This window comes from Pteropus alecto, unplaced genomic scaffold (assembly GCF_000325575.1).
Source record: "Pteropus alecto unplaced genomic scaffold, ASM32557v1 scaffold74, whole genome shotgun sequence".
Taxonomy (NCBI): domain Eukaryota; kingdom Metazoa; phylum Chordata; class Mammalia; order Chiroptera; family Pteropodidae; genus Pteropus; species Pteropus alecto.
The window spans coordinates 1,446,348-1,466,907 of NW_006436291.1; the positions used below are offsets into that span (position 1 = coordinate 1,446,348).

At 45.9% G+C, this 20,560-nt stretch overlaps 1 protein-coding gene and 2 pseudogenes across 1 annotated transcript in view; 2 read left to right on the forward strand and 1 right to left on the reverse strand.

The window, feature by feature from the left end:
* The window catches only part of GLRX3 (glutaredoxin 3), a gene marked incomplete at its 5' end in the record, with an annotated part of 28,084 nt that overhangs the window by 4,116 nt on the left and 3,408 nt on the right, over positions 1 to 20,560 (reverse strand). Inside the window, 7 exons of the mRNA XM_006912854.3 lie at positions 1,843 to 1,895; positions 3,458 to 3,515; positions 5,564 to 5,625; positions 5,862 to 6,034; positions 10,736 to 10,937; positions 11,760 to 11,834; positions 19,198 to 19,306. Of these exons, the coding sequence (XP_006912916.2) occupies positions 1,843 to 1,895; positions 3,458 to 3,515; positions 5,564 to 5,625; positions 5,862 to 6,034; positions 10,736 to 10,937; positions 11,760 to 11,834; positions 19,198 to 19,306 (732 nt within the window). The remainder of the gene's footprint in view (positions 1 to 1,842; positions 1,896 to 3,457; positions 3,516 to 5,563; positions 5,626 to 5,861; positions 6,035 to 10,735; positions 10,938 to 11,759; positions 11,835 to 19,197; positions 19,307 to 20,560) is intronic.
* Positions 16,824 to 16,941, forward strand: LOC112480530 (annotated as a pseudogene).
* On the forward strand, positions 18,230 to 18,348 carry LOC112480521 (annotated as a pseudogene).

The window sequence follows — 20,560 nt, forward strand, 5'->3', positions numbered from 1 at the left end:
AGCAGGAACATATGGCTGAGCCCCTGCAGGAGACGGGGCGTGTGTGCACTGCCAAACATTAGCCAAAGGAAATGTCACACACGGACACCGAAACCACTTCACAAGGAAATCTTGTTTACTTAGTAAACAAGTTCCCAAGAAAACTGTCCATGGTACAAAGCAGTAAAAGAAAAAAATTTACAAAAGACAAGATCAATCGGCAGCAAGTACCAAAAAATGGAGGTTCAAAAGGGCAAGAAGGGATGTTAAAAAAAAAGGTCCACACAACATAAGTCTCGCTGCAAGGTGGACGGGAGGAGGCACACCTCTCGACCTGAACAGTGCGGTAAGTGATGAGCCACAGGACTCCCTCCGCGGGGTCTGAGTACTGGGCCCAAGCGCGCGTGGGAGACCTGATCGCCTCCCGAAAAGGTGCCTCTCACACCTCAGTGGACTCCTGGGACTCGGGCCTCAGTACGTGACCTGTGGCCAGCAAAGAGAAGACCAGTGCGGGGGAGGGGGGGAAGGGATAAACGGATGGAGCTTTCTCCTCGTGCTGTGACTCCCAGCAAGGCGAACCGCGGGGGTCCACAAGGGTCCCCAGGGCCTCTCAGGGTAGAGGGGTCAGCCAGGCCAGGGCCGGAGGCCACTCTCTCCCAAGACGCCCGTGCTCTGGGACAACTGGTCACTGCCATCCCCTCTGGACAGATAGGCATGGGGCAGAAAGCAAAGCCAGGGAGACTTCCCCCGCAAATACGTGAGCTGAGATGGGCCCGGTGTTGTCAAGTTCTGGCCTCAGGAACTTACGGGGGTGTGCCCGAGGGGACACGCTGAGCCAGGGAGAGGGGAACTGAGTGTCTCACCGTGGACCTATGGCAGGAGGAAGACAGAGAAGCAGGGCCACAAAACTGATGACCCAAAGCAAGCCAGCCTCTCCTCTGTCCTCGGGTAGGGAAAAGCAGGGGCAGCTGGGTACCATAGGAAAATAGGCTAGTTAGATTCTCCTCTGTAAAATGGCACAATTGTTTGGGGGGGAAAAAAAAAAAAACGATCATTTTTTTTATGTACCTAAAGCTGTATTAAACTCCACGCTACTCACCTACTTTCAACTCTGCCCAAGAATGTCGAAATATTTCAAGGACTACTTTCTCTATAATTTCACAGTGTTTACCAAATCTACTTAACGCTATGGTTAGAATATAATATTAAAAAGCAATTGTGAAATAAGAAATAATGGAGAGAAATAAGCAAAAACATGTGATGAACCCTACAGAACGTTTGTTAAATCTCTCCAAATAAGTGGTTTTGTTTTTGTTTTTTAATTTTTTTGATTTAAATATAATTGATATATAAAGCGATTTTGTTTCTAATCACAAAAATCAATCACAATTTTCTTACCTGGCAGCTCCATCCCCGGGCAGATCAAAAGCATGGACATTGCGACTTAATTTACCCACCTCTCAGGTCCAGATAACGGACCTTCACATGTGCCTTATCGGTTTCCTGAACTGTTTAGAAACTAGAATAGTTTTTTAAAGAAAATTAAAAAGCTCAAATACACTTTCCCTAAAACATCTTTATGCCTGGTAAGAATTCAGTTATGAACTTCCCTCTGGGGAGCAGACAAATAGTTATGTCTATGGTGTCTGAGAACCGCAGGGGTCCCCAGGGTCTCTATGTTACCAATAGGCTGACACTGGCCAGAAAACTACTGTAATCTAAGTTAAAGCATTCGCAAAACATTATAGCGAAAGTAAATATAATACATGACCAGTTACAAACATAACGACTGGAAAACAGCAGCAGCACAGCCGAAGAGCTGAAATTTCTTAACTATGCCATTTGAAAATAAGATGTACTTACCCAGTACTATTTAGTATTTCCAAAATTTGTTTGCTGAATCCACATTTAGCTTCCTAAATTTAGAAAAACAAGCTTTCAGATGCCCTGCGTTTTCCACACGGCCCCCGGCGTGGTAGGGCCGCACGGCCCAGCGCGCCACACGACAGGCCCCCGATGCCTCTGCACACCAAACGTAGTCGGCGGACGCGGATCCGGGGGCCACCTGAGTCCCCCTGCACTTTATAGAGTCCTGGCCCATCCTGACATCGTCCTGGCGCTGGCCCACACTTACTGTAGACACAGAGGTGGCATGTGTTCTTGTAGCTCATCATCTTTGTGGTCAAAAGCTCTCCTACACCAAACTTCCATGCTCTACTCACTCATCCAGATGGATGATCTCAACTAACTCAACCTTTTTGCAATGATTATAATCGTCATTTTCCTGTTCCATTAGAGATAAATGTAAATTTATCTTTACATTATAGAGTATCAAACTTTTTTGAGGATATGGAAATCTTACTTTTTTTACGCCACAGGATCCCAAATCCTATCAATCTTGTAGAAAAGATTTGGCACCCATAAACCTCTTAACAGAGCTAATAATTCTGTTCCCAAGATGTACGAATACTTTCTGGCCTTCAGGAAAAAATGTTCTGAGAATAAAAATAATCACCAAGAAGAAAAATAAGATGATTTTTTCCACTACCGGGAATCATTAACATCCTCCATTTTGTTTTAATAAACAGTGGGAACCAGTCAAAGGATCTGGGTCCTTACCCAGCGATCACAACATGTTGACATTCATATTACCTTTTTCCTAGTTATATTGCTTTCATTATAACAGTTATATTAACTAATTCATTATGTAAACTAATTGCTTTCACTACGTTAGTTATATTAACTTCCGCACAAGTTATCGTAACCTCGTTCTGAAAAGATCCTGTGGGCGCCCTGCCATCTGCCCTGCTGTCTGCTCACAAGAGAGGAACGGGAGGCTCCGGGAGGTCGAGTGACAAAGCTACAAGAGCCATCCCACTGCAGAGACAGGAGCGACATGGCGACTCAGGATGAGGAGGGAAGTCGGGCTGTCTGGTTCTGAACCACTTAGGGGCAGGCCCTCTGAGAATTTGATGGATGCTCTTTTTAGAAAAGGAGGAATATACAGCCACGTGAAAGAAAGGAGAAAAGCTGTTTCACTCATTCGTCAAACACGTGCCGAGCATCTCGAGGCGGCAGGGTCCATTTCTCCACCACAGACATCTGGACGGATGGTCATGAGCTGCAAACCTGACAACTATGGGAAGTGCGGCGACCAAGGTGCACGCTGCCGGGGTCAGGGGACACGCAGATGGTCGCGGACGGCACCGCACAGAGCCACGGAAGTGCGGACAGTGGGGACCAGGGTAGCTGACCACGCCCGGCAGCAGGAGGCAGTGCTCCCCACCGAGATGCCGATCGCGAGTCCGCCCCGCGCAATATCTCTGTAAGGGCCACCAAGGCCACCGCAGCCGAGCCGACTGTGCGATGGTGCCACAGCCTCGCGGGCTGAAGCCAGGAAGAGAGATCTAAGTGGCCCCTCGTTGCCAATGTTATCATCAAACGAAATTACAAGTAAAACCATTTTTGAGTTCTTTACCTGTTTGCTTCCTTTCATAAAGAGCATCACAGAAGCTTTATTTGTCAGTACTTTGAGCCTAAGGAGAGAAAATTGATATAAAATGCCTCAGCTCGATTATTAAACACCACTTCTGCTCGGCGTCAGGAGCCGCACGCACATCTGAGGGACAGAGGGATGACAGTTCACAGCTTTGAGTGGCATTAAACAAGCAAATGCATTGACGTTTCCCTTTATTACCTTCTCTCCCTAAGCCACTGGAAAGCACGATATGGCTTTTTAAGGCAACGAATGTTCCTTCGAGTTGCAATTGGAGCCCATTAACTCACAGTACTAAAAAAATAATAATCACCGATTCAATAAGGAACTGTGCACAAAGGGGCCCATATTCAGAGCCTGTGCAGAATTCTCAGGCCCGTCCCGCGAGTCCCCTTTGCATGGCAAGGCTGTGCCCGGCTCCCCGCTTGGAGCTCAGGCCACTTGGGTGGGGAAGCGTGAGACCCTGGAACACCGGCTGCTAAAGTGCTCTCATCTGAATTTCACGTTTACTATTTCATACACTCGTTTTTCAAACGTCACGATCTAACTTGCTGTCAGGAATGTCCGCCATCCGCATGTCAGCCTGGAGGTCAGTAACAGATCTCAGGGACAGCCGGCGTGGGGAAGAGGGGGCTCAAGAATCTCTCCACCCTGTGGCGGTCCCGGCACCGTGTTCTCCCTCTCCTGGTTCTCTGGATCATTCCTGGTTCAAAATCTCCTCATAGAATGAAGTCATCACAAATGAAACCACAAACCACGCACAAAGCCACGTCACGTACATTTTCAATATAGTACTAGTAGCTAACTCTCAAAACAACAGTAAGAAATAAAGAACACAATGTTGATCCTGATCATTCACCTTCTACCCTGACAACCTGGACCAGGGAGCCAGCAAAGGCCCATCTGTCCCACTCACGGAGGTGTCACCGAGCTGGGACTTGGGCTCCTGCACTGTCTTACTGGGAGACTTATTTATCACTCAAAATACACTGAAGTTTCCTTTCTACATAATTTTAGACAGTCACCTTTTGGTGTCTGAAACCAGAGTAGATACAGACACAGCACAGGAGAAAGAAACAGGGACATAAATAGCAAGGTGTATTCAGCAGAGAACAAAATAAACAGAAAGCAAACACAAGCACATAAAGAGCACGGCCTCGGCCAGCCCCGGGGCTATCCAGCGGGGACCAGGGGGTCCCAGAGTCACAGAGCGGGAAGCAAGCAGCATCACTTCCTTACCAGAAAGGGCAGGAAAGGGTGTAAATCGTTTGAGGAAATGTGGCACTAAAGGTCAGTTTGACATATATGGAATACTTTTCATGAGGATTACTTTATTAACCAAGAACAGATAAATGAGGTGTTGATCATTAAACATTTTTAGAAATTCTCAAAAGGTTAAATGGCAAGACAGTTACAACATGAAGTTTTACTTTACAAACTCAAGCCCCGACAACGAATGGCTGCTATGCTGCTGTACTTCGAAATAAATTTCTTTTAAACCTCTACGTTAGTTCATATTTGTTACAATAAAAATCCCTGTAAGTCTCCCTACAGGCGAAGTCCCAGAGTTCTGTAGATGACTCTCTAAGGGCTGCTGCAGGCCTTCCTTCAGAAAACGACTCCAAAACCCTGGACTCAAGTCACCGCAGCCTAGAACGACATGAGCGCCACACAGGCAGCGCATGCCTGTCACACTCGACTTCCACAGTGATGGCGGTGGCGTCTGGGCTCTGTGTAAGTATCCAGACTTACGCCACGAGAAGCCGGTACTAAAACCTGAGCACCGGACAGCTGGGTGCCCGCTCCAAATGCGGAGAAAGCTAAAGCCTGGCCGGCCTGTTGCGACAACGGCATTTCTGTAAATACAGTGTCCTCCACGTAATCACTGAGTTGACGCAAAACTCTCCCCGTCCAAATCAGACCTTCCCAGGTTTGCATGACTAGTCTGACTGGGAACAACACAATTACGACCCTGGCATACACAAACAGACCTCTGATTTCCATACAGAAAAGCGATGCAAAAACAGAACTCAAAAATATGTTTTAAAGAATAAATGATAGACTACTTAAAACTTTTAAAACACTTACCTTTCCTCTAATTTAGGAGCTTTAGGGCAAACTGTATCTAGTTCTTCGGATGCTTCTAGCTCCTGAAATAAACACACAGCAAGTTTAAGAAAATGTTTATGATAACATAAATCTCCTTGGCCATTCCATGACATGGACCACCAATCAATCGTCTCATCAGAAGAACTTCGTAAGCGTCCCCGATTCATAGTGGGAAATGCAAAGATTAAGAAATTTATATTTTAGATTTGTTACAGCACTTATGAAAGTGTGCTCTAAACAAAAGCTCTTCCCAAGGTCCTGACTTCTCGATTCTAACCTTAATTATGTCAAGTCCTCCGATGAGCTCTCCAGACACATAGAGCTGGGGATAGGTGGGCCAATTGGAATAGGTTTTGAGGCCCTGACGAACTTCTTCATCTGATAAGATATCAAAACTGCTAAACTGGATATTGTGCTTGTTAAGGATTTCCACCATCTGTTTGCTGAAACCTGCGTTCAGAAAAAGGAAACAAGGAGCTTAGTTTCTCTCTCACACACACACACACAATTAAAGTTGAATCAGAGGACGTATCACCTACTGAACACAGATGCCCCCGTTTCACCGGCTGAAGAGCACGTGAAGAGAAGACAAATCTCGAGAAGCCCTCATCTGACTTTAGACCACACGCCGCATGCTCTGGTACGGCTTAGCTTTTTAACACACTCGCGAGTTAAAAAAAAAAAGTGTGTGCGCACGTGTACCGAAGTTCCTCTTCAACGTCGGTTCCAACAGTGCTGCCCAGACTGGAGCTCCCCAGCCCTGGCACCTGCTCCATGCACGGAGGGGATGCACAGGTAAGCCCTGGACAGCCACCTCCCCTCCCTGTCTTTGCCCGTCAATGAGGGGACTGACCTGGACACCCAGGACCATCCCTCTCAGTTCTACTCATAGTTTTGGAAATCTATGAGAATCAGCACCGGGTTGAGGAAAAAACTCTACGGTAGTCATTTTTAATTCCTTCTTAATCGAGCTGGAAACCCAATTCTGTTTGGTTTCTAGTGCCTCTCCCTACTTCCTGGGTATCTAGCTCAGCAGTTCCCAGTCTTTACCAGCTCTTAATAAATTAAAAATCAAGGAGGAATATGTTCTCTTTTACTCTAAAATGGATATTTTAGCACAGTGAATTTCAAAGCTATCTTCTCTGCTGTTATACATGAACTGTCAATAAACTAAGGGTGTTCTTTCTCATCTGGTGTCAAACTTGACAGTTTCTTTTTTAAAACTATTTACATTCCCCAAAGTACATTTTGTTATTTTTTTTTTTTACTACACTGTAGCGACAATCTTATGTTCCATGATTTTATTATGCTTTTGTGATACATTTTTGTTCTGTACTTTTTTGACATCAGCTTCTTATTATAACATCAGTACTGAAGGGTAAGGTGTGAATCAGTCTTTTCTAAATCTATTCGTTCTAAGAGGATATTTTTCTTTCCATAAGCTAATTCTTCCCAACCGTTTGTCAGTATCTGCACCACTCTGCTCTTCACGTTTCATCATCTTCCCTTCAAACGCTCGTAAGTCACTGGAAAATAACCTATTCTTCAGATTCGAAATTCCTATAAGATGTAACAGTATTGGCAATTTTTCGTAAATAAAATCGAATCATAAAATTCGGTAAAAGACTGATTTCAAGAACAGGCTTCACCCGATGTCATACAAAAGCACTTCTACTGTACTAGTGAAGCAGGAGATTCTACCACTGGCTCCAAACACCTCCCAGGCCTGCGGTTTACTGAGCTGAAGCACTGCTATTTACTTGGATAGTATATAAGTTGCTTTTCCTACAACTGAAGTGTTAAGTTCATGTACAGCCTGAAGTAAAACACTGATTCTGAAATTTTTTCAATCATCTGGGAGTTCATTAGTAAACAGCTAAGGGCTGATTGCTGATGGTTATTCTGTTGCCAATATATTAGCTCATTTCTACTGCAACTGGCTGAGAAAAAGCTTTCTTTTAGCTTTAGGCAATTACATGCAGACTAGAAAGATTGATTGGTAGTGTTTCATTTTTAAGGGTTAAAGTGTCAGACTGGAAATGTTATGCTTAAGGATAAAATAGTAAGAAAGCTTTATTCTAATAACAAAATATTTGCACACACTTTTTAAGAAAAATGCATGCACGCATGCAAAAAAATAATTAAAAGTATAAAAACACATTTAACAGCCAGAGAACCACTATTTCTAGCCATAGTCCTTTCTACCCATGACACGTGACATGAATAACACACCTAACTGCCACATTTCGTCACTATCTAATAACAATAAAATCAAGAAGAACACTCTGAACCTGTAGAGTTTTTGTGTCTGACTTAAAAAGTGAAACCCAGTTAGATGACTCCCACTGCAGGAGAAATCTCTGTGCAGTGGCTGAAATACCTTTTGCTTTGCTAAAAGCTTTGTTAACTGAAATAGATACAAGAATTCCCAAATAACTTAATTAACCCGCATGTTCAAGGGTTTAAGATTCTGTTTAAAAAGATGTACATCTCAGTACATCTTCCTGAAACACAAGTGCCCTCTTTCCTGCTCTCCTGAGAAGCACAGAATGAGGATCGTCTAATCCTTTAACAACTGAGACCCTATCAACATGTCAGGCTCATGACACACGGCACAGCTCGGGAGCAGGGCCCAAGGACAGGTTAAGACGACGGAGGTGTGAAGCGCACGGGGCTGGATGGAGTCCACAGAGCCTCCGGGGACCCTGTACCAGGCTTCCGGGTTTCCTCGATCGGAAATTCCAATGCCACTCACTCATGTTTTCTGACTAACGAAAGTTAAGTGGGGGCCAGCTAATCAAAAATCAGGCCGAGCTACTGCACAAAGGGGTCCAAAGGGGATGATGAGCATCGCCGATGGTGGGGCTGCCACAGCGACTTCTGCGCAAAACACAGAAACGCCGGCCGCTCGCGCTCGTGAGTCGATGCCCACTGCTTTCACAAAGGAGGCTCTGCCTACGCCTCACCTCGAACGTGCCGATGGCAAAGCAAACACCATGATCCACTAAGCAGACTCAGAAAGGAGAGGGTGAAAGTCGCCTACGTTCCTGTAAGAAAACAGTTTAAAGATAAAGACGGTCTGTGCAGCAGAGCACACAGGAAAAGGCGAACGGAATCGGAGCAGCCGACGAAGGAAGTGGCAAGGCACAGTCACCGTAGAGCCATCTTCCAACTGATCTTTAAGCAGATATTTTATTAGAGAATACCAACACTGTAAATTGTAAACTGATCTATTTACTCTGTGAGCCATTTACTATAGAAAGACATGCTATAAAAGAAAACAAAATATCAGGAAACAGAAAAGCCTATTAAAAATGTTGTTTCAAAATTAAAAGAATAAAATACGGACTTGTGCGGAACCGAACTGTTAAATCGTATGTATCTAAAAATCTCTCTCAATTCCCTAACTAGCTCTTTTATTATCTAAATGTCCATAATATCGTGTTTTTCAGATTACTCTGAAATGTTTTAAAGCTCGTTTAATTATAACTTATTTGTACTGTGTTCCAAATGCCAGACAGTTAATATAAAAATGGCTCTAAATATATCATAAAGTCAGTCTAACGAAATAAAAGGTAAGTAGGAAAAGGATGGTTTCTAAGCGGAATCACAGAATATCTGAACTGAAAAGGGTCTCCAGGATTGGCTGCAACCCCCACCGCCACCAAGGAAGAAATGAAGACACGAGGGTGACGGACTTGCACCTCCAGTTATCAAGGTAGGTGGCGTGGGGCAGAGTCGTGACATCTGTGCACGATGCTCTCCAGAGACCAGTGTCCCCTCTGGCACCTTGGTGCACCTTCACCAAGCTTCGGTGTGACCACCTGCCATTTTGTGAGGTTATCACTAGAAGCAGATGGGGAGAAAGCTACTGTCCGAGCCCAGAGAAGAGCACATTCTACTGGCTGTTCTGCAGGCTCTCTAGGTGTGACACACCACACAGGCCCGACCGGTCACAGCCAGACTTTCGTGCCGGGGCTGATGATGGAGGTCACCACGTGAAACGCCAAAAATGATGGCAGAAAGCAAACCACCGCACAGAGCCCGGCTGCTGCTCTTTTTAGTGAACTAGTGTAGACTGTGTTACCTTCCCGATGCATAAGGGCAGGCGTCTGACACATAGACACTGTGAGGAAATTTTTCAAGTTGAACTGGGAGGTAAAGGAACCATGTTTTTATCTTTTTGAGACAGAATTACAAAACTTTATTTTTTTAACTAGACTTTTTCATGATTCAGTATGTAATTAGCTAACCATACAGGAAAGAATTTACAATTAAATGTATTTTGGAAGCTTGGCTGTTTTTACAAAGCCACACTGGACACGCAGTAACCCTATCGACAGCACACAGTTTCCCTGCCACCTGTCTTAATAAACTCCCTCTTATGCAGCCGAACGAATCCTCTGAGATTCTCAACAGCATCGTCAAAAGGCAGAGAATGCTCACGGATGCAGCACGAGAATGTTGCACGAGGCACAGGAAAAAGCAGACAACAGAAACCCAATAGCAGAGGGGTCAAAGAGCTCCAAAAATTAAGGACAAAATTATGAGCATATGTGTGGTTCAGAAAACAAGAGTGACTATAAGCCACAGAATGAGGAATCTCTAAGTTACCATGGCATTGGCGACGACAGCAATGAGTGAAAAACACAACCATCAGACGCTGGGAGACAACAGGGAAGGCAGAAGGACCCAGGGCAGACACAGGGCCACCGTCAAACTCTGTAAATTTGTAAACTGCTGAATCTGGACTAGGTGAATAAAAGGAGGCTGCCAAGAAAGAGAGGCTAAGTGTTCGTAGCATAATTAAACAGGCAAAACGCCCATTCGTGGAGCCAGAAACACAGTCGTTGGAAACGGATCAAGCTCTGCCACCAGGTGACCTTGAGTGTGCTGCCCTCCTATCTCCGGGTACTTACGTATACAACAAAGACCCTGAATCAGATGTCTGCTCCCCTGCCTCCCGGTTCCGACATTCCCCGAGTCCACAGTGCAAACTGAGTCACGTCACCCAGTGACACTGCACCCTTTCTGATTTTCCGAACCCAAGTATGAGACGGGCAGCCTCACGAGCGCATGGGCCCCTCACGGGCACCGACCCCGGCCAGGGCCCCCCCGCCCCCGTCCCCCGGTTGCAAGGCGGCTCCTTACCGCAGCGCGGCTCCTGCGGGGTCCCCTTCATGAACAACATACAGGGGGCGGCGTGCGTGAGCTTCTTCAGTCGCAGGCTGAGGTCTTCTTTGGGGTGCTCGTTACCGCTGGGTGGGAGAGAGCCCACAGATGCGTGTCGCTGAACTTTTTTGGTCAACTCTGGGGCATGTGCACCATCTAATCGGTCAATTTTCTGAGAATTCTGAAGTTAAAAAACCCGTTTAGAATACTGTGGCGTTCCTCCATCGTCTCTGCATTTTAGGCTCCAAAACTGTCACAAGTACGAATGCGCAGTTCTCGCCAGTTTGTAAAGGAGTCAGGACTGTTCTTGGAGAAGTTTTAAAAAATCTAACCACCAATCGCCTGCATTTTAAAATAAATGTTTTCTTTTTCTTTCCTTTTTGGAAACATACTAGGAAAGCACCTGTAAATTTCCAAAAATCGAATCTCTTAAAGAGTACAGTACACAAGTATATGACACATGTACATTTAAATGAGACTCACTGGGCGGCTTAAACATCCTTACATCTCAAACTCCCACCGGATCAGAGTGGAACTAAAGCAGAAAGGATCCCCGCACCTGGCCGGGTGACTCCTTCATTAAGTGCGAAGGAAGCATCTGGGGAGCTGCAGTAACACCCAGAGGCGCCCGGAAGCACAGATCTGCAGCCGCTTCCTAAGCGTCATTAATCAGACCAGAACCGGCCGGCCGCTGCATTACGTCCGGCCGCATGTCCTGTCAACCCACGCCGACCCAGCTCAGGAGTGCTTGGGGTCTACAGCATGTATCTGGATTTTTCTCAGCAAGTTCCGGTTCTGGCTACTGGACCTCTACAGTTCTTGTCACTTTTCCAGGACCGCCAGGGCAAGCAAACAAACAAAGAAAGAAGGCAGGCAAAGCCGGAACAACTCAATGCCCAATAATCAGAGATTGGTGAGTATAAGGGACCAGAACAGACCCCTCCCCCATGCCCCCCGCCACGGGCCCAGGACAGAGAATCTCTAGTGCCATGTTTAACCTTACCTTGAAAAACAGAAAGGTGGGAACTGAACTAATTTCATATTTTTCAGATACTTCAGGAACAGCTTCCGCTTCCAACTTTAAAATAAAAGAATTTAAGCTTGATTATAAAAAAGGTCCTTTTTTTATACTACTTCAATAGGTAAATCAGTTTCCTGTGCATTATCCCTTCAAGTAGCTGACATTTTAAAGAGTACCGTACAAAAGTTTATGACACATTTACATTTAAATGAGACTCACTGGGCTGGCATGTCATCCACTGAGTCTGCAGTGTCAAAACAGGTTCAGAGGTTTTTATTTTGTTGCACATTTCAAAAGATGCCTGGAGGCTGTGAATAAAATTTTTGGTGCACTAGTGACCTAGTAAATTTTCAATCATATGCAGCTACTACTATATTGAAATCCATAAATCACTGACCCCAGTTATGTCATGATTACAGTGCTTATTTTCTGCCCACAGCAATTCTTGCTGTTTGCTCTATTGACTAATTTCAAGAGGCAGTACATCATGACTGACAGTTGCAGCCTTCTGCAAATTATGAAGCAAAAAGGAGTATTTCTTCAATAAACTATTGATGTCTGATAAATTTTACTTTTAACTCCTGCAAGGCTGCAGGGCCCTGAGCAGCTTGCTAGCTTACTTGCCGTGGGTCTCACTGCATGCGCGTTAAGTCAGATGACTGCGTTCTGTTGGATGATTTCTCCTCAACAATATATGACGTGATGGCTGACGCACGGATTTAAACATATTTACTAGCACAATTTCCAAATAATTAGAACACGATTACTGTGAGCTATTTACTAAGGGCTTTATAAACAATGTACTTTGAGAAAAATCGAGATATATTTCATCTTTCTCTCATAGAACTGTCAATGTAATATAAACTTTTTAAAACCAATAAAAATCGGTATTCACGTTATACCTGTAGGAAATAAAATTTATTGATAAACGACATTGTTAAAATTGTTTAAATATATCTACTGTATTTTTTCAAGATTTCCACTGGGCTTGGAACACTGTTTTCACCGAGAGCTAGAACGACGCCGTCTCTCTATCCCAAAGGACCCTGATACGTGTCTTCGCTTCGTACCTTCCGCCTCATGTATTCTGGGGTGCTCTATGACTACTGCAATTCCGCCTCATGTATTCTGGGGTGCTCTATGTACCTTCCGCCTCATGTATTCTGGGGTGCTCTATGACTACTGCAATTCCTTTTTCTTAGGAACATCCTTTTAAAACAATATTTTCAATTACTTTCATTTTCTTAAATGTATTTTTGTGAAAAATATATGTCGACTCTCTGATAAAAGTGAAGAAGAACGAAAAGACAAAGCGTTTCAATCAATGTCGACTCTCTGATAAAAGTGAAGAAGAACGAAAAGACAAAGCGTTCGGAGGCAGCTATCTGACTAAAGTTTTAGAAACTTCGGTGATGTTCTTTCACACAATTCCACCGGCCGACCAAAGAGGAGCAGAAAAGGTGCTGATGAAGGCAGCTTATGATTTTCTTTCACCCCACTGAGGCCTGAGGCGTTCCCACGCTGTCGAAGGCCAGGCTCACTTCAGAGCCCCGCCCAACAGAAAATGCAAATCAAAAACAAGGCGATACTAAGTGGAAACGAGATAAAATGGTCTTAAAGCAGAGAAGACAGGTCTCATCCTGACTCATAAAAACAAACGCCTAAGTGCTAAAAGCCGCTCTCCTCTCGGATTTCTGCTGGTTTCCAGTACGGCCCCTTACTGACAGCTCTTCTGGGATGCAAACTACCCCCCTGACGTGCCTGCTAAAGCCGGAGGGCCCCTACAAGTCCACCCGCCCCCCACTGTGAGCTCCCAGACCGGAGCTTAGGAAGACAAAGGCAGCAGTGGCAGACACCCTCATGGGCACAGGCCAGGAGCATCAGTAAAGGCAAAGCCACTGCCCCATCCTTGAAACCTGTGCGACACTAAACCTCTTTGGAAATACTTTGTTGGATGTGATTTATAACAATGAGAACAGAAAAGACATGAATGATCTGCATTCGGAAGAGACCAAAGACGGTCAACAGCAGATCCGTCTTCCACGAAGGCCTGCTCTGGGCCACAAAGCATGGTGGGCCCTCGCAGAAGCGTGCGTAGTCTACGCACGACCAGAAGGGCTGTGGCACACCACCATCTCACCTTCACAGGTGGCTAGGCACATAGGTGACTTGTCCAGACACACAGTTGCTAAGTAGCTAGATTGAGAAGCGAACCCTAGTTTGTCTGACTACAAAGCCTGTGTTGGTTTCCAGGTTTCCTTTCCCCCACTCTAACTCTCACTCATCTCGGGCCTCTTCACCTCTGGCCAACCGCCACACGGCCACCTGCCCCAGGACCGGGCTCCGAGCCTGCCTGTGCCCTCTTCACTATACTATGGTTAACTTTTTCGACCACAACAATCAAAAAGAAAGATGAAATTTCAAAGGCAGGATTTACACATGACTTCGGGACCAGCAAACAAGCACACTTCCAGAACGGAATCCCATGCAGAGTGCCCTTGGTGGGGACCCCTTGCTCCCGGGACCGTGTACCTCAAACGTGGACCCATTCCATGCGTGTCTGTGGAGAAGGGGTGAGCAGAGGCAGGGAGGTGTCACCACAAGAGAAATCCAGAAGGAGGGCAGTCTCTCTAGAGTCCACTTCGATTTACCAGGAGTCTGCAAGACCACCGGGAGAGCAGGCCCATGACTGGTTTCGCCCAGGCCAGGCGAGGTTCTAGGTGCATCTGGCGTACGGACTCTAATCCTTCAGAGCAATCGGTACAGTCGCTACACTCATCTTATGGAAGAGGCTGGGACGCAAGGTACTGGGCAACGGTCCAGATCACGACAGTGCTGCATGGCGCGGGGAGCCACCCGGCTCCACGGCCCCGCTGCCTCTTGCCACGCCTCACGGTCATTCGCTGTGCTGGCCTTTCAGGGCACAACCACACCACCTTCTGGTGACCCCCGCACTCGGCTTTCCAGGTTTCCTTTCCCCCACTCTAACTCTCACTCATCTCGGGCCTCTTCACCTCTGGCCAACCGCCACACGGCCACCTACCCCAGGACCGGGCTCCGAGCCTGCCTGTGCCCTCCAGCGGCCTCGCCCGACCTCACAGCTCAGGGGAACCCCAAGGTGGCAACGACAGCCAAGTTCTACCCAAGCCAGACCTCTCCCCCACCTCCAACGACACACTCAACGTCTGCCCCGGACCTTCCCCACTAAACCAGGTCTCTGTCACTTAACCCATCCACTTGCTCAAATCAAAAAGTTAACAACTGTGATTAATCCACCTCTCTCCCCCACATCCAAGCCATCCATGGGTCATCTGGGTCCTCCCACCAAAGCATAAGCGGACTCAGACCATCATGTCAGCGCTGTCTCCCTGCTTGTGTCCAAGGCCTCTCCCGCCTGGTGCAGTGCGCCGGCCACCTGACCGGTCTGCGCTCCCCCGCGCTTCACGCCATTCCCCACTCAGCGGCCAGAGGAATCCACCTAGGAGCTGGGCCGGGTTTCCAGCCTGGAGCGAAGCCCCAGCTCCACCCCGCCCACAGGCCGCCCAGTCCTCCAGTCCTCACCCGCCTCTCCCCCTGCCCCGAGGCCCCGCTGCCAGCACCGCTGCCAGCCCCGCTGGCCCAGCCTGGGCCCGCCCCTCTACCCGCGTGGCTTGCCAAGCCTCTGCCAAAAAGCTCTCCGCGGCTCTTCAACGACTGTCTCCTTCTCACTGCTTAGCTCTTTCGAGCCCGAGCTGAACAGAACACCCCACCTACCCAAGTCCCCGTCCTGCGCGGCACGCCGATTCTTCCTCTGTGGCACTTATTACCATCTCGATACTACGTGACCCGTTTACGGTCTATACTCTTCCTGCTCCGTATTCCCCGTGACGAGCATGATGTGTGCCATGTTAAGTGTCCAACAAATAAATTCTGACAGACTTGAACAAACGGTGGCCATTATTCCTACGCCAACAATGGGAATGAACGCTTGCTGGTGGTAGCGCTGAGCCTCCAAGGTTGAGGAGGGAACAATTAAGCCTACATTCAGGGACATTTGGTCAAACCTCAGAGGCTTCTTTCTACCCTGTGACATATGATACAAAAGAAAATTTTTTTTAAAAATCAAATTATTTCTGTCAGACGAATATCCATTTCAAAATAAATATTTAAATTAACATTCTTGATAACTTTTTTTACAGACTTTTGCCAAACTTAGCAAAGTACCAGCTAATAAACTGTGTTAACTACGTTATTTTTTATTACCACAACAGCATAGATAAAAGCTAGGATATTTTTAAGATTTAACAATTCTACTAGAAACATTTTTAGAATTCCTAAAAAATTAATCTTATATATGCTAAGATGCTGAATAAGCTGGTCATGGAAGAACAGGAAAAACAGGGACTCAGCTAGTTGCTGCCTAGTTATGCAGCTAGCTAGTGACCTTCCGGAGACCGCCCTACACTGACTGCTTACACGTGCTAATTACACAGGCGTTTAGAATGATGGAGTATAAGCTACACAAATGATCTACACTGATCGTACAGATCTGCAGAAATTAAAGTGTGAGCTATAGCTTTAAGATGGTTGCATGTTTGAGAATAAATCAAACTATAAAGGCTCCTATTTTCTAAAGAATGAAAAAGTACAAATTTAAGTATATAAGTCCTTCTGTATCCTTGACCTTATATCTGAAGTTGCAGTGGACATAAAATGCGAGTACAGCAGCTATTACACAAACAAAATTATTATTAAAGGAAATACGATACAATAGAACCTCACCAACCAGATGGCTGATAAGCCTGACTGATAATTTTGGTACCAAAGTGCATCATATGGTAAAATGAGTACCAGAGCCCAGTAAGACTGGGGTACTAAGCTGGCAGAGGGGGCAGGGGAGAGAGGCTGGCATAGGAGGTGGGAGCTACCTACACGAAGGAAAGCAATTTAAAAAAAAATGACAGGGTAAAGGTTCCTACCCCAAGCCCTACCACCTACCAAGTCCTCCATGGTCCTTACAGCCACGCAGTCAAAAAGCAATCAAAACAGTAATTAAACGACAAAACCGTCTACGGCCACGCCACCCTGAACATACCCGATCCCGTCTGATCTCGGAAGCTAAGCAGGGTCGGGCTGGTTAGTACTTGCATGGGAGACCACCTAGGAAGACCAAGTGCTGTAGGTGTGTGTATGTATGTACGTATGTACGTACGTACGTACGTATGAATGAATGAATGAATGGATGAATGAATGAAAAATAAATAAGACTAAGAAATCATAGTAAAAGATACAAAAGTAGTAGAACATCAGTTCTACAGCCCAGAATGAATGAATGAATGAATAAAAAATAAATAAGACTAAGAAATCATAGTAAAAGATACAAAAGTAGAACATCAGTTCTACAGCCCAGAAGCTTCAAGAAGCTTTCATTAGGAAAAGAAAGCTATTCTGATGAGCCATGCGCCTCTTACGAGGACACACGCAGGTTTACGTGGGCCCACTGCTGTTTAGCAGTGTGGCCTTTAAATTACCTGCCTTACAAACTCCATGCAAACTGTGTTTGCCCTTGATGATGTCTAGTGAAAGAAAACTATGCCATCGAGAGACTATCCAGAAAGTGACAGCACCTGGACACACTACGCGTCGACACCGTCGCCCTCCCCGTAAATGGCAGGTGCGATCGGGTCAGGTATCCATAGCAGATAAGGGCTTCCCAACCCCTGGCTTGCTGAGACACTTCAGCACTTGGAACGACTTAAAGTCTCGCTGCCAAGTCTGGTACCAATGTGAGAAGTAATCCCATAGTCATTTTCCATAAATCATTCAGATGGTAGCGAAGAAAAACGTGTTACCTAAACCAGTAACGTTACACTCATAAAAGCAGACTTACAACAATTACCATCAATCCTGATTAATCTTATGATTCAAATGTTTAATCATTCATCTCACTTGTAATCATTATCTTTTATCACTGACCAAACATGCAGTTTTAATGTCCCCTTCTATTATTTATATTGGACATTTTAGGGTTACATTCTGAGGTTACATTACACATTTCATTTGAACTTTAAATGAGTCCTTAAATTTTAAAAAGCAAGTCATTATATTTATACTTGCTCTATCTGCGTAAAGAAATAACAGAAGGATTCATACAAATTAACACAGTTACTCACAGAGTGGGACAAAGGGCAACTGGAAGGAGCACGTGAGCCTTCTCGCTGCGCAGCTTCTTACCCCGTCGTGATTTCTGAGCCATCTAAGTGTGACTCCTATTCAAAGCGCACTTATCTACATAGCGACTGTCTGAAAATTACGTCCCTACTATACAAATAAATTACCCTGCCTGAATTCTGTGTCTACATAAAAAGCGGCATATAAGCACAGCTAATGTCATTTTTGACCCCATATACAGGTATACTTGCCAATGTGTCCTATGAACTCATAAATTCTGGTTTTAAAAAACAAGGTTTTAAGTCTACAGCCATGCCACCCTGAACGTGACCAATCTCGTCTGATCTCGGAAGCTAAGCAGGGTCAGGCCTGGTTAATACTTAGATGAGAGATGGGCTGGGAATACCAGGTGCTGCAGGCATTAAAAATAAATAAGTTAATTAATTAATTAATAATAAGGCTTTGGTTGTTTGTTTGCCTGTTTTAAATCCTAAGGATTCAGATTTTGAATACAGGGTGTGCCTCCCTTTCCAACAATTCGTTTCTAAGAGCCTCAACTCACATTTTGGCTTTGTTGCCTAAGCTAGCACCATGTCCTGAGTGATAACGCTGTGTGTGCTGCCCCAGGCAACCTGACTCAGCCACAGTCATCGCTTCCCAGGGCCCACCCACCCAACGGGGACACCAGGAGCACGCAGCGTGCAGAAGGGACCAAGAACCAGGAAGGCGTTATTTAAAACAAAGTACAAACCCAGAAGGCAAGAGAGAGACTGTCTGGCTTCCTTTTTCCTCTGTTTCCTGAACAAGCTAGAAAAAAATTTCCGTTTGTCCTGGAGCTCTGCCCAGTCCCAGACAGCAGCGTCATCCTGTCTGTCCCCTGGTTCCTCGCACCTTACACATCCTTTCTTAGATCACTTTTCCACTTTCCACATCACACCTCGCTTTTCACTGAAACACATCCCCCGTTAATATTTTTCCTACATCCAAACCAAACTGTACAGTGAAGGACCTGCTTTCGTGCACAGAGCCCCCAGGCTCCCCGGGGCCATGCACTGGTCCACCCTCCCTCATGTGCACATTATGGAAAGTGGGGTGAGTCTTAACACCGCTCGGTACTTGAAAAATACAGAACGACTTTAAGATTTTTAGGAATAATCGACTGCAAAAATAACAGAGCCCAACGCCAATCATAAACATGCAGAACTGCACACCACTCCTCTCTCACAGTGGAAATAAACTCAGGAAAGACATGACGCCGAAGCTGAAATACCTTAACAAATGAAACCTGGGGGTGCTCTCTGGCTAACTCCGCCATCACGCCGTTCATCTGAGCGCACTGTGGAGCCCATGGTGCCCAGAAGTGGACCACAAGGAGCGACCTGCAAGTCAACAAAATGCAGCTTTTAAAATTTATGGTATCTTTAGAAATAACCAAATACTGATACAGATTAAATTCCACCACTAAAACAGAACCTTTATGAGGACCGCCTGAATTGTTTTTGCACAGCTAGAATTTTGTTGTATTAAACACAGACTGAAATTAAGGACCTGCACGGTCCTGAAAATCTTTTAGATGAGTTTTCAAGTTAATGACGTTTCTTGAGTCAATACTTAGCTCACATGAAGCGATTCTGAATACATTTCCATCCCAAGTAAGAGTCACAGAAGCCGGCTGTATGTCCAGACCCTTGGCAAGGCGGGGACTAGGCCTCTGCAGCGGAGGCACAGCGGCTGTGGAAAATGGCTGCAGAAGCACAGTCACCATCGACGTGAGTGTTCACGTGAGTGTTCACCTTTCTAAACGCGGTACTGAAGCCGCAAGATTGTGTCCATGGAAACAGGAATGAAACGTTGAAAACGAAAGCATGCAAGCAGAAAACACGGGGAAGATGAGGCTGCTTTTGACGAAGACACACTTCTTTAGATACCGCTACAGAAGATTTTGTAAAAATTGATAGTATGAACGAACAGAATAGTGGACGAATAAATTGTTGGTGAAATTCTTGGGAATCTCAGAGTGTACCTATCAACTATTTTCATATAAAATTATCTGGACAAAGATATCTTGAAACCTACCCTCATATCCAACTGAAAACCCCTTCAGTTTTAAAGGATTCTAAGTTCAAATATAATCCTCCTAACCAAAAAAATCTGAAATATCAGCAAGAAAACATGTTTTAAAATACCAGAGAGAGAGAGGAACCCAGGACAGCTAACCTGTGGGTGAGGAAAGGCGTGACAGACACACTGGAAAACCAGCACAATCCTACAGCTGAGGGAAGGGGCCCGCCGCCCAGGGCCAGGAGACTGGAAGCCAAGGGAGGCACTGGGGGTTCCAGAGGCGAGGGCAGCGCTGACTCCAGGCTTCTGGCTCGGTGACTGATGGCTCTGGTGGCACCAGCCATGAACCGCAGTACAGACACTGCCAACCCAAGAGGGAAGGAAGCCCGGGGGCTGTCAGTGATGGCTGGGGGCTCAGGAAGGAGGTCTGCACTTTGTCTGCAGATCTGGGAATGAAAACCCTCAGGCCGGCACCACACTCACCAAGGTCACGGGACAGAGAAGGAGCCTGGGCGGGACCGCAAGGCTGGGGGCCTCACGGAAGTCCAGAAGGAAGGAGTGACAATCTCCCG